This window comes from Camelus dromedarius, chromosome 15 (genome assembly GCF_036321535.1).
Source record: "Camelus dromedarius isolate mCamDro1 chromosome 15, mCamDro1.pat, whole genome shotgun sequence".
In the NCBI taxonomy this organism is placed as follows: domain Eukaryota; kingdom Metazoa; phylum Chordata; class Mammalia; order Artiodactyla; family Camelidae; genus Camelus; species Camelus dromedarius.
In genome coordinates, this window is record NC_087450.1 from 5,863,130 (window position 1) to 5,875,969 (window position 12,840).

Consider the following 12,840-nt stretch of genomic DNA (forward strand, 5'->3'; position numbering starts at 1 on the left):
CACACCCCAGGTGGTGCTGGGGAAGGCAGGGAGTGCAGTGAGGGGAGGGGGTAAGCAGAGCCCCTTGCTCTGGAGTGAGGAGACCACAGAGAAAGGCACACACCACCCCGACCCTATACCCCAAACTCTTAGCCCCGCCAACACAGGGGCCGCTCTGCGCCCTCTCACCGTGGCTCTCCTGTGAGACTGCACCCAACCCGACATCTGGCACCCAAGCCCTACCTCCCCTCTTATGACAGATCCCGTCTTCTTGGAAACTGCCTAGCAGCGCGTATTCAAGGCCGGCAGCGGGCCTGGCGGATCTGCACTTCAGGTGCCCTACCTGGCCAGCCGTGCGTGCCTGGGCTCAGTCCTCTATCTTGCCCACCGGTAGCCTGGGTCCACGTCCGGTGCAAGCGGAGGCCACGGAGCCCAGGCTGATCCCCACACACGGACAGGTGAGGGTGCCCCCGCCTCGCTGCCCCGCTGTCCCGCCCACTGGTGGCAGCAACGCCCAACCTCCGGCCGGCGCCACATGCAGGTCAGGACTTCCGCGCGGCCCTGCCCTCCCCGGCCCCGCCCAGCTGTCCCATAAGCCTCCCCCCACCCCCGTCCTGGCTGCGCCCTGGCTCCCATTGGCTCCGCAAGTTATGCCCTCGCACAACTAGACTCGGGAGGACGCACGACGCAAGCGCTAGGGGAGGGCCGCGCGGAGTTGCCATGGTTACAGGCGCCACGCTCTGCGCGGGCCGGCGTGCGCTTCTGGGGCGGGTAGCGGGCTCCGGAAGTGTGCAGCTGCCCGGGACCATGGCGGTGCTTGCTGCTGGGGATGGCGGCTTGCTCGGCCGGGCGACTAGTTCTGTCCTGGTCAGTCGGCGGCCGACATCCTGTCTGGGGCGGCGTCCCACAGACGGTAAACGTACGTCCGCGCCGTCGGTGGGGCCGGCGGACATGAACCGGGGTGGGATCGGGGTTGGGGCGGTGGCCGGGGAGGGCTGTGCTGCCGGGGAGCGTGTTGGGGCGGGGCGGGGCAGGGCTTGGGCACAGCCTCAAGCTTTCCTCCCCCTCAGGCCCTGGGGCTGGGGCCGCGAGTCTGGGTCGCCCTTGGTGGCCGCGGCCTCCCAGAACCCCCCGGGAAGGGCAGGCAGAGGACCCATCTTAGATGAAGCGGGGCCTTACCCGGGTTTTGAAGAGCCCCAGAATCAGATGTTGGAATGGGGTGGCTTATCAGTCTTGTTTATCTGCAGGGAAATTTCAGTTCCATCCAGATGTTGGTTCCTTCAGTCAACCTCAGGAATAAGACACAAGGGTCAGTGCCGATAAGCAGTTATCTAAGGCTTGACTCAAAATAAACTATGCGGGGTGTAGGGATGGTAGATGGGACCCTCCCTCTTGAAGTTAGCAGTCTTCTGGGATTAGAGGCCCCAGTTGAGGATTACATCCTCATCTGCAGTAATGGAGTTTGTGAGAAACACACAGAGAAGGGAGGGGTGTGGTGGCGGTAACTCATTACAGAATCCAGGACCCTTGCCTGGCTCTTGTGTAGAAGAGTCTCGCCTTGGATAGGGCAACAGTTATCAAAGTGTATCCAAGGCCCCTGAGGTGCAAGACCATTTTCATAGAAACGCCGGGATGTCACCTGCCTTTTGCACACTCTTGCTCTCCCGAGTTCCTGCGGGGTTTTCCAGGGAAAACCTGGCCTGCGATATCACAAAACAGGGAATGCAGAGGCAGATAGGAGAATTCAGCTCTCACCAGTCCAAAAGAGATTTGCAGAAATTAAAATCACTGCTATTCTTCTCACTAATGATTTTTCTTTTGAAAAATAGAATTATATTTTGTTTAAGAGTATTAATGGTAACATACAGTAGATTGTTAATATTTTTAAGTGAATTCATACACTTTTTCTAACTTCTTGTTTAACTTCTAACACAGGAAATATTGATAGATTAAACTCACATAAATAGCAGCCTTTTGGAGTTCTCAGTAATTGTTAAGAGTGTATAGGGTTCTGTAGAACAAGAAGTTTGAGAGCCCCTGGAGAACGGGTGCTCAGATGCTAGTCGGGTGCTTAGTGGTGTTAGACGGATGCCAAGATGTCTTCCGCAACTGCTCCCGGACTTGAAGTAATTGGCCACATGGAGATGGGTGGGCAGTGCCTCCACTTTACAAACCAGAAGCTGCTGAATGTGTCTGGAGTCTAGGCCATGGGCTGTGCAGGGATTCCCGTTGTATCTGTTCTATCTAAGCCTGGATTCCTGTGCAGAGGCCTGGCCCTGAAGACCCGCTCTCCTTTGCTCCCTGCCAGGTACCTTCTGTGTGACTTCAACCCTCCAGAGGGCTTCAACCTCCGTAGGAACGTCTGCATCCACATTGCCTTACTCCTGAAGACCCTGCTGAAGATGGAAGAGCCGGTACTGGTGCAATTCCCTTGGGGCCACCTCTACCACTGGCAGAGCCCCGATCCCTGGTCCGACTCCTTTGACCTCCCAAGTCTCAACAGAAACATCCCTGACATTGAGTACGAGCAGTTCATTGCAGGTGAGGTGGTGGTCATTTAACTGGGGCCAGGTGGTCTTTGTTCTGGTTCCAATCTGAACATCGGGCCATCTTACTTTGGGCTTGTCGGTCTGCTTAGGGGCCCTGCTCATGTTTCCCACACTGCAGGTGAATTTGGTTTTTCCATAGTTTTTTCGGGAAGTCAATTTGAAGTGTATGAGCTCTATGTCCCCTCCCCTCTGAAAACCCTGGCCTCCTGGTGAGATGGAGCGGTGACAAGGAGGCCACTGCCACAGAGGCCCTTGTCCCAGAAAGAGTCGCTCGCTGTGCAGTCAGGGCTGTTCTTACCTGTAGGAAAACACGATGTGTGTGTAACATGGGCCACGTGCTGGAGAAGATATGTAACTGCCCATCCAGTATAATTTGGTCCTGCTCAAGCTACCCATTTTAAATTTTGTAAGAGGGAAGGGTTCAAGATTTTCTTTGAATAAAGGTATTTAGAGCTTATCAATTTTTTTTAAATTGAAATGTGATTGATTTACAATGTTTTGTTAGTTTCAGGTATGCAGCATAGTGATTCAGTTGTACATATACATAGTCTATTCTTTTTCAGGTTCTTTTCCATTATAGGTTGCAAGATACTGAATATTCTTCCCTGTGTTCTACAGTGAATCCTTGTCGTTTGTCTGTTTTACATATAGTAATTTGTATCTGTTAATCCCAAACACCTAAGTTTGTTTTATAAGTCTGTGAGTCTGTTTTTTGTTTTATAGATAAGTCCATTTGTATCATGTTTTTAAAAATTCCACATATAAATGATATCATATGATACTTGTCTTTGTCTAACTTATTTCACTTAGTGAGATAATCTCCATTTCCATCCATGTTGCTGTAAATGGCCTTATTTCCTTCTTTGTTATGACTGAGTAATATTCTGTTATATCTAAATACCACATCTTTATCCAGTCATCTGTCAGTGAATGTTTAGGTTGCTTCTATGTCTTGGCCATTGTAAACAGTGCTCCTGTGAAAATTGGGGTGCAGGTATCTTTTGGAATGAAGGTTCCCTCTGGATATATGCCCAGGAGTGGGATTGCTGGATTAGGTGATAAGTCTTTTTTTTTTTTTTTTTTTTGTCTTTTGAGGAATCTCCATACTGTTTTCCACAGTGGCTGCAGCAAACTACATTCCCACCCACAATGTAGGAGGGTTTCCTTTTCTCCACAGCCTCTCCGGCATTTATGGTTTGTGGACTTTTGAATGATGGCCATTCTGACTGGTGTGAGATGATAACATTGTAGTTTTGAGTTGCATTTCTCTGATAATTGAACGATATTAAGCATTTTTTATATGCCTATTGGCCATCTGTGTGTCTTCATTGGAGAATTGCTTGTTTAGTTGTTCTGCCCATTTTTGGATTTGGTTGTTTATTTTTTTCTTATTAAGTTGTATGAACTATTTATATAGTCTAGAAATTAAGCCATGGTCAGTCTCATCTTTTGCAAATATTTTCTCCCATTCCATAGGTTGTATTTTAGTTTTACTTATGGTTTCTATTGCTGTGCAAAAGTTTATAAGTTTAATTAGGTCTCATTTATTTATTTTGGCTTTTATTTCTGTTGCTTGGGTTGCTTAGATTGCCCTACGAAAACATTGCTGAGATGTATGTCAAATAATGTTTTGCCTATGTTTTCTTGTGAGAAGTTTATAGTGTCGTGTCTAATATTTAAGTCTTTAAGCCATTTTGAGTTTGTTTCTTTTTGTTTTTTTTGCGACTCTATTGTATGCTTTTGATTTGTGCTTACCTTATTCTTCAAATATATCAGCCCATTACTATATCTATTTCCTTTAGACTGATAATCACGTAGGCTCCAACACATCCTAAGAATAACGAAGAAAAAAAAGAAAGAAAAAAATCTACATATTCTTGCTCCCCTCTCCCATTCCCAACTTTTTTTATTTTGATGTCCTTTTTCATTTTTACATCTTTATGTTTATTCTCTTGCAACTCGTTATTGCATTTCCAACTATGGTTTTCCTGTTTCTATAGCATCCTGCTTCCTTTCTGTTTAGAATAGAACCTTTTAATGTCTCTGTTAGGTTCAATATTGCTGAGTTATCTCACCTCCCCCTCCCCCCTTCCCCCCAGGCCTCTGAATCCTCAGTCCAGGGAAGCTAAACCATTGTAGCCTTCATCGGTTCTGGGAAAGCAATCTTCAGAGTGGGAAAAGACATTGAAAAATAATATTCTGTGAGTTGCATTCTACCCTTGCCCAGAGATGAGAAACATCTGAAGGTGGAGGAAAACAGTTGGAGGTGGGGAACACAAAGTCTTTTCTCTTTTTGCTACTGAAGAAATGATTGCTTTTGTAATTAGTGATGATGCCCTTTAAATTGGTGAGATCGAGATTCCACAGCTTCAGCGCCTGTGAATAACCAGCTGGGAGAAAGCCCTCTAGGGCCCCTGCAGTGGGAAAGGCAGCCCCTCTGAGCACCTGTTGTTCTGTATTCTTCCTGCCTCCACACGGGTTCCCTAGGCACCGTGCAGGACGATGCAGTTACCCAAGGTGGAGGACGGGGAGACCCCTGCTGTGTGGCGAGCCACAGAAGCCCACACTTGAAGGACAAAATGTAGAGTAGTGGGGCGGTCATAGGAACAGGGGATGGTTGAGACCCAGGATGGTGTCCTGGAGTCCAGCAGCCAAGGCTGGTGGGGCAGATGGGGCCCTGGGGCATGGGCAGTCCTTGAGGGATCTGAAGCAAAGATAGGAACCAAGAGACTGGATTCGTGTGGGGGTACGGCACCCCTTGGAGGCTGCGGGGCAGCTCAGTGGGCCCAGGGGGAGCGGGCACTTCCCCAAAGCTGGGTTGACAGGTCACAACCAACTCACTGGGGACCGAGAGGCACTGAGTCATTTTTAACTTTTTGTCCCTCTTCCTGGAAAAGAAACTGCTGCCTGTTAAATAGCCTGTGTCGTTAGTGAGAATTAAAGACATGAAGCAAGATTGCCTCAAAAGTCATCCATTGTGTAGTTGTTAATAAGGGTCAAATGAAAACTTGAATAGATGAAATGAAGCATTCATCAGAGGATTTGAAACTCCTTTAAAATAAAAATTCTTGCTGCCTTTGTTCTTCATTTCAGGGTTCACTTGGTGATAATAATCATAACCAAAGCAACAGCAAACCCTTACAGTACTCTGTCCTGCTGTTCCAGGAACGCTGTGTTCATGACAACCCAATGAGTTGGCACCACTATGAGTTCCACTTTAAAGGTAAGGACATTCATTAATCACACGGCTAATAAATGGCAGAGCTGGGACTTGAACCCGAGCTCTCTGGCCCCAGAGCCCCCTCTCAGCCCCTTCACTGCAGCTCATCACTTGGCATGCCCGACACAGGCCAGCATTTACGAGCAGCGTGACCTTGGCCAAGGCTGCTTCACTGCTTGGTCTCTGATTCCTCATCTGTAGAATGGGGGTGTGGGCAGTGAACTCTGTGAGCTCAGTGGTCACTTCCTCCAGCTCTGCAATTCTACTGCTTTGAGTTAGTATAGTAAGTATCCGAGCCCCTACATGGCCCACACATGGGCTGGCGCTTTGCTAGGCCCTGGGTTACGGAGCAAAGTAAGATCCGCCTGCTCCTCCGAGGAGCCTGTGTCCCTCCACGGCAAACAGCTGCGAGGCCCAGGCTCCCTGGCTGGCGGTCGGGGGCTGGGCAGGAAAGTCTGATAAGAGAAGATGGAGGCAGAGCCCCTCCGGGAACAGTGGTGGCCACACAGCTCTCAGGAGCGAGAGCCTCTGTCCAGGCTGCTGAGAGGGGGATCCTCATGAGGCCAGTAGTCCCCCCAACCTAAGCCCTCAGGACAAAGATCCAGCCATCCCTGCAGTGTCACCATAGAGCCAGTCCATCCTCATCACTGTGCCTCTGTGCTCCTTTGTCCTCGGGCCTCTCTTCCCCCTACACCCAGAAGACTCTTCTCCCTCTCTTCTCTGAGTGCCCCCTCACTTCACCCGTGGTCCCTGCTTCCTGGGCCACCATCACTGGAGTTGACGCTTTGCACCTTCACAAACCCCGTTTGATCAGGAGCCTGGGTTGGCCTCCTTGTGCTCACTTTCCACCTTCAGATGATTGCTCCTCCCCTCGTGGGAGCACATGGAAAACCCAGATCCTTTCCTAGCAGTGCCTGCCACCCTGGCCTCCCTGCTCATCTGCCTCAGTCAGGAGCACCTGGACCACCAGCTCTGTATTGCCTCGCCTCCTACCATCAAGACGTCAAAGTTCATTCTCCTTCCACCACCCAGTATGGTCATTGTAGGGTCTTCTTCTCTGTCAGCCTGAGCCAGCCACCCCCCATTCACCCTACCCCCGGGCTCATACCCGGGCGTGTCTCCACCCCAGGTCCAGCCTCTCTCCTTTAAGTGCCCACCTCTAGCCGTCCAGCTTCTTCTCCACCAGCCTCCCTGGCCCTCCTTCACCCTCACTGGGGCATCATGCGCTGACTCCTCTGCTTTCCTGCCTGTCCACGTTCCTCTTACTTCCACTTCCCCACCTTCCAGCTCTGCATCCACAGTCAGCACTCTCTTTATGACAGACAAAACCCCCTTGAGCCTTGACCTTTTCAGTTCCTCACCAGGCCGACTTCCATCTCGGTTCACCCAGCTCTACTTGTTCTGAGCCTGCAGGCAGCAGGCTCTCCCAGCACAGATTTCCAAGACTACAAATCAATGCCCACCATGTTGCCGCTGCCAGGCAATCCTCCAGGATTTCTATAGTGAGCACATTTCCCCACTTATCACTCAGTTATGTCAACATTCTCTGCTCTCTGCACACCTCTAACCTTCCCTCTTTCTCTTCCCTGACTCCCAGCAGATGGTCATGCCTCCTGCTTCAGAGAGAATGACATGTCACTGGAAAGGAACTCGCTCACCTACAGCAAATCTGCTCACCTCACCTTTTATCTGTCCCTTTCCCACCTGGACTCTAGCTGTAGTTGTTCTTAATTCAGTGAGTTTAGTTGACATATATACACACAGTTAAAAGCATAGCACACTATCGGCTACCTTCTAGGGGTTACTTTTTCAATTTAACATGGAGTGTGTGATTCATCCACTTCATTGCATGTACCTGCAGTTCATTTGTTTTAACTGATCTTAAATGTTGTGTGTGTGAAAGTAACACAAGGCAAGGGTAAGCCAGGATTCAGGATGCTGGTTACTTCCTGTGAGAAGAGGCCAAGAGCAGGATAGGTAAAGAGGACACAGTATGTCACTGTCAATATTCCTGTTATGATGCTGGGTGATAGGTTCATAACTGTGTCTTATAATATTAATTTTAATACATAAATACTTCTGACAGGCAAATAAGATGAGAATGTGTCATGAACCAAGACATACAATGGGTAATATTACATCATTATTGATATGTAATCTTGTTATATTATATATTAATCATTATCTTACATTATTTGTTATGGGTTATATATTATATAGATGCATGAATAATATATTATGTATATAAACACCTACATATGTATTATATACTATCTGCTAATAAATAAACAGAAGATAATATGCTAGTATATCTTCTATTATGTATTATTTAATAAATAATAACATACTCTATCCTGTTATATGACATGGAACATAATCTTTAATAAAATAAGAAATCTGTCAATATATATTGGTAATTAATAAAATTAAAAAAAAACAGCGCGCAGCTTTTAACGCCGACACCGCTCCAGCTGTCACTGTGATTTCTCTTCCCTTTCATGGCCGAGGTCCTCACAGTGCTATCCGTTCCCCCTTTCATCTCCTTATCCTGAACCTTCCTCCTCCTCCCATCCCATGCTGCCTTCTGCCCCGTGGCCCCTCTAGTCTCCAGCGGCTTCTGGGGCACTGATCTGCGGGCACGGTCTCAGGCCCCAGCTCACCTGCCTGTCCGCCGCCTCTGCCACCGCTGGTGGGGGCGGGGCGGGGGTCAGAGTGCACCCCTTGTCCTGGAAGAGAACACAGCACAGACTGTGACCAGCAGCAGGTGTGGCCGGGAACTGCAGGACTTGGGGGAGAGCCAGACTGTCTGCATCCAGACCTGGGGCACTTGGAGTGTGAAGAAGCCCCGTCCTCACTGCCCCTGAAGTGAGGAAAACACCCTCAGGTGAGTTAAAGTGCTTATGACCTAGGTCTGTTGGCTGGAAAGGACAAACGGGCCCCTAAGGGGAGGGTAGTTGACGTTCCAGGCCCCACCAAAGCCCTAAGGGCTGGCGGGGAACCAGGCTGGACGCTCCACTGGACCCAGTGCCCCCTCGGGGGTGGGGCCTTCGGGAACAAGCAGAAAGCCCTCTGTCTCTGGGGGGGGGAACGGGGCAGTGTGGGAGCATCCCTGCAGCGAGTCAAGTGAAGTCAGGGCCTGTGGGATCCATTTGTATGGCCACATCGAGCCTCAGCAGAAGCCACAGCAGGAGTGGATTCCTGTCTCTCCAGCTGTCATCCTCGTGTCTGAGTGCCAGGCTTCAGACCCGATCCCCTGGGGCGCTAGGACAGTTATAGACAGAGGCGGCTCAGGGAGGCCTCAGGAGGGCGGTACTGGCCTTGCTGCCAACACGATTACATGAAGATCAAACAATCCATCGATGGGAAGAAAATAAGAACCATGGTCACTTCTGGACCCCAAGCTTAGACGTGGTGCATGGGGGACATTTATCGACAATTCAGCGAGGTTCTGGCCAGAGCTAGAGGCCAGGGCAGCAAGCCGGGAGTGACCCTGAGGAGCATCATTGTGCAGAGGCTGGACTGGGTGTCTGCAGGCTCCTCCCAGGAGAAGCCTCAGAGTTTGGGAGGTGGCTAACATGGTTCCTTCATGTCACCAGCAAGTGGTGCCACCTGTGGAAAATCAGCTGTGATCCTGAGATGGGTCAGCCCTGGGTGATGTGATAAAGGCTCCTACAAGAGGGGGCGCCAGATGGACAGTGAACCAACCAACAGGCTGATGAGATTCCCACCTGTGTTTATCGTGCTTTCGTAGCCAAGAATGAGGAGAGAGTTGAATGGCTCACCATGAATATTTTAACAACTTTAGAGAGTTCCATGTCTCACTGCATTTAAGTGTCACCTGGAAGAATTCAAGCAGTGTCTAGACCCAGGGGAGGCAAACGGCCTCTCGGTTCCTCTTCAACCTGGCAAACCCAGCAGCCCTCTATGGCCAGACCTTGGCAAGTGCCTTCCCTTGTTATAACAAAACCCTTCCCCCGCACGCCTGTGGTAAGCTTTTGTTTTTTTTAATTAATGGGAATGAAGGTACCTTACAGCCTCCACAGACTTTTCCTTAGGGCTTCTCTCCTTAGACCCGGGCCCCCCGCTGCCCTGGGTCCTGCACTGCAGAAGGTTCCCCTGGCCCTGACACTTCCTCTGGCCACGCCCTCCATCGGGTGGAGTCAGCAAGGCCAAGGGGGCATGGTCATTGGCTCCATCCCATGCTCTAGAAACCCAGGACGCCGAATGCCCTGTCTCAGCAGCCCCTGACCCATTTCTAGTGCCTGCACCGGCTCTCCCCGGAGTTCAGATTCCCAGGACTCACAGAGAGGCCAAAGGGCAGCTGTTTGCATGGAGGTTATAGGCAGAGCCCGGACGTGAAATCTGAGTGTCCCCCTGTGCACATCCAAGGCCACTTATGGCAAGGGATGGACCCAGCATTGGGAAGAAAAGGGTCAGGCTAGTGATCAGAGTCTGGGAATCAGCTCTCCCCACACGCTCACTTTCTTTGCAGGACTCCCCTGAGTCTGGTTGTTCTAATTTTGAACCTGGCCTTCCCCCTTATAATGAATATATATTTGTAAAGGCAGGACTTTAGAACCTACTGCACTTAAAATGTTTAGATATATAGAATGTGAGCTCCCAGGTATGCTCTGGCCCTGCACTTCCAAGGGTCCAGGGCATTTATGTTGGCTCTACTGAGACTGTAAGTGGCAAAGACCATCTCCAGAGAGGAGGGGCTCCTGCTTCACGGTCCGAAGTCAGGATCTTCTGAGCGGATAAAACAATGGACACTGAGACCCTCAATTGTAAATTGATTTAGAATAACGCCAAAGGTGTGTATGACGTGTGTGTGCGCACGCACGCACCTGGGGAATTGTGTGGTACATGACTGTGAGTGTGTGTGTGGCTGTGCGCGCACGCGCCTGGGGATGTGTGTGGTTGTGTGTATGCTATGTGTGTGTGTGGTACATGAGTCCATGTACGTGTGTGTGTAGGGAATGTATGTGGGCCAGAGTCAGTGCGTCTGCACGTGTGTTTGTGTGTATGTACATGCATTAGTTTTAACAGTAGAAGCTGTCCTTTAGAATTATGAAGTAGTAAAATTTGTATGATGTCTTTTGCTGTATAATTCAAAATTAAAAAAATCTTCAGTCACTAGAAATTTATTCCCCCCCGATTCTGACTTTATTTTTCCATATTGATATGTCTTCATTTTACTGATGAAGAAACTTAGCTTAGAGATGTTAACTGACTCAACCAAGGACATGGAGCTCGCGCACCCAGGGCCAGGACGCAGTCCAAGCCACGCTGCTCCAGAGGCCTGGAGCCCTACTCAAGATCACGCGTTGCCTCTTGGCGGGGGAACAGATTCTGATGGGCTGTGGCCAGCGTGCAGGCTGCCCAAACTGGGGACACGGGAAGCCGGGCAGAGAGTACCAGACAGCAGAGAAGAGTGAAACCCTGCTCAGAAATTAGATAGGTTCCTAGGTCTTGGATGAGTAAGGAGGCTCACTGCTCATCCTTGATCCCTTTGCTGGTGGCCAAAAGGGACCAAGGTCCACGAGAGCACTTCTGGGAGCTGCCTGCCAAAACCTGCAAAAGGACTGCTCAGGACTGGCTCTGCAGTAGGAGCAGAGGAAGGAAATGTCACCTCTTGGTGGACATTATTGGTGATGGCAGTAGGAGGCCTAGCAGCCTCGGTATAGTGGTGGCAGGACAGGGTCCTAGTGGATGATCGTTTTCACCTCTCTTAAAAATCATTGCTTCATATATTGTATCCATTTTGTGGTTTATTTTAGGGTGGTAAATATGGTCTCTGTTACTCCATATTAGCTGGATTGATTAATTTTTTTATTGTTAATTTTCTCTTCAATGATTTGGAAGCTATATTGCCTTTTAATGAAAATTCTCTCTAAATTTTTATAAATCATCTCTAAGTTCATAACTTTATATGTAATTGGACCAGTATTCCTATAACACTATCAAAACTGAAATAACCTATTAGATCCTGTTCCTCAATAATGATAAATTTAGCATATTTTACCTCTCTGCTGTTCCAGATTGTGTGTGTGTGCGTGTGTGTGTGTGTGTGTGTGTGTGTGTGTGTGTATGTGTCCTCCAGTTACTATGTTTAGACAGTTGCTTCCAGTTTGTTATATTAACAATGAAATATAGCTATAAACTTCCTGGATTTCATTGCTCACTACCACTATTTAATACCATGTCTTTCTCACTTTTGAGTTATTTACTTATCGGGATTTTCAAATCAACTGGACACATGATTGGCTAAGTTTTTTCGAGAAGTGGACTTGGAACACTTTCATGTCTATATGAAGCTTTATGTTCTCCTCCTCAACAACTCTCAGGGTGTTGTTGATGGCTCAAGCCTTGTTTTAAAATATGGCATTGTTTTTCATCACCAAAAAAACAAAAAAGTTTTCTTGATTTAAATTGCTGTCTTTTTATGACTGGCTAGTCTTTTCTGGTGGATAGAGATTTACTTAACCTTCCCCCTTCTTTTCGCCATAACTCGGATTCATTGAGATGCACGTTTTTACCATTTCTCAGATGGGCTTCCGCTTTGACTTCCACTTTAAACCATCACCCCACTCTTTTTCTCCATGCTTATTCCTGAAAAAGTGAGCTCTATCGGATTAAAGGTGGTTCCCGTCAGACATGTGTGGCTCCCTGTCCAAAGGTCCAAATGAAGAGAAAAGGAAAGATTCCTGTTTCTGGTGGTTACATTTTGTCAGCTTAGAGATCTAGTTATCCGTGTGGCTGCGGTGGAATCTGCAATATCTTGGCTCAGAGTTTCCTTTTTCTGGCTTACTAGGGGAGCCGCAATAGCTGGGGTCACGGCGCTGTGGCCGTTGTCAGGATCCCGGGACTGAGGCAGCCCCTCTCCCACCTTGTTATTTTGATCTTGCAAACTGGGTCCCAGCTATGCGAACCCTGCACCTGGCAGCCAGGATCGCCCCCCACGTGACGTGTCCCCAGTTCCTCGGCGTCCCTCACTGCTATCAGCTAGCTCCAGTAAGGGTGCGAGCTGGCTTCCACTGCGATCTTTCCTCCTTCCTCTCCAGGCAGGCCGTCCTTTCCCACTAGTTGTCC

General features: G+C 49.0%; 2 protein-coding genes across 24 annotated transcripts in view; one reads left to right on the plus strand and one right to left on the minus strand.

Moving 5' to 3' along the window:
• The window catches only part of LOC135323033 (uncharacterized), a 142,467-nt gene extending 141,901 nt beyond the window's left edge, over nucleotides 1–566 (minus strand). For 8 of the 9 annotated variants that reach the window (XM_064494279.1, XM_064494278.1, XM_064494277.1 and 5 more), the window contains exon 1: nucleotides 323–566. The gene's annotated coding sequence lies outside the window, so the exon portion shown is untranslated. The remainder of the gene's footprint in view (nucleotides 1–322) is intronic. The other variant, XM_064494285.1, reaches the window with a different exon arrangement.
• A 129-nt stretch (nucleotides 567–695) lies between these two features.
• On the plus strand, nucleotides 696–8,154 carry LOC135323034 (GDP-fucose protein O-fucosyltransferase 2-like). Of its 15 annotated transcripts, none has more exons than XR_010384129.1 (4): nucleotides 696–892; nucleotides 2,288–2,520; nucleotides 4,628–4,794; nucleotides 5,622–7,339. XR_010384129.1 is itself a non-coding variant. In XM_064494290.1 (4 exons), exons 1-3 carry the CDS (start codon nucleotides 1,194–1,196, stop codon nucleotides 5,708–5,710), a joined length of 345 nt encoding a protein of 114 aa, XP_064350360.1. In that variant the 5' UTR covers nucleotides 1,051–1,193; the 3' UTR covers nucleotides 5,711–5,751; nucleotides 7,346–8,154. The 15 variants fall into 15 exon arrangements, 6 of the variants coding, with proteins under 6 accessions (XP_064350360.1, XP_064350357.1, XP_064350359.1 ...); XR_010384128.1 differs by having other exon boundaries at nucleotides 699–898; XR_010384125.1 differs by lacking the exons at nucleotides 696–892; nucleotides 4,628–4,794 and adding exons at nucleotides 1,051–1,288; nucleotides 7,346–8,154 and having other exon boundaries at nucleotides 5,622–5,751.
• Nucleotides 8,155–12,840: the final 4,686 nt, after the last annotated feature.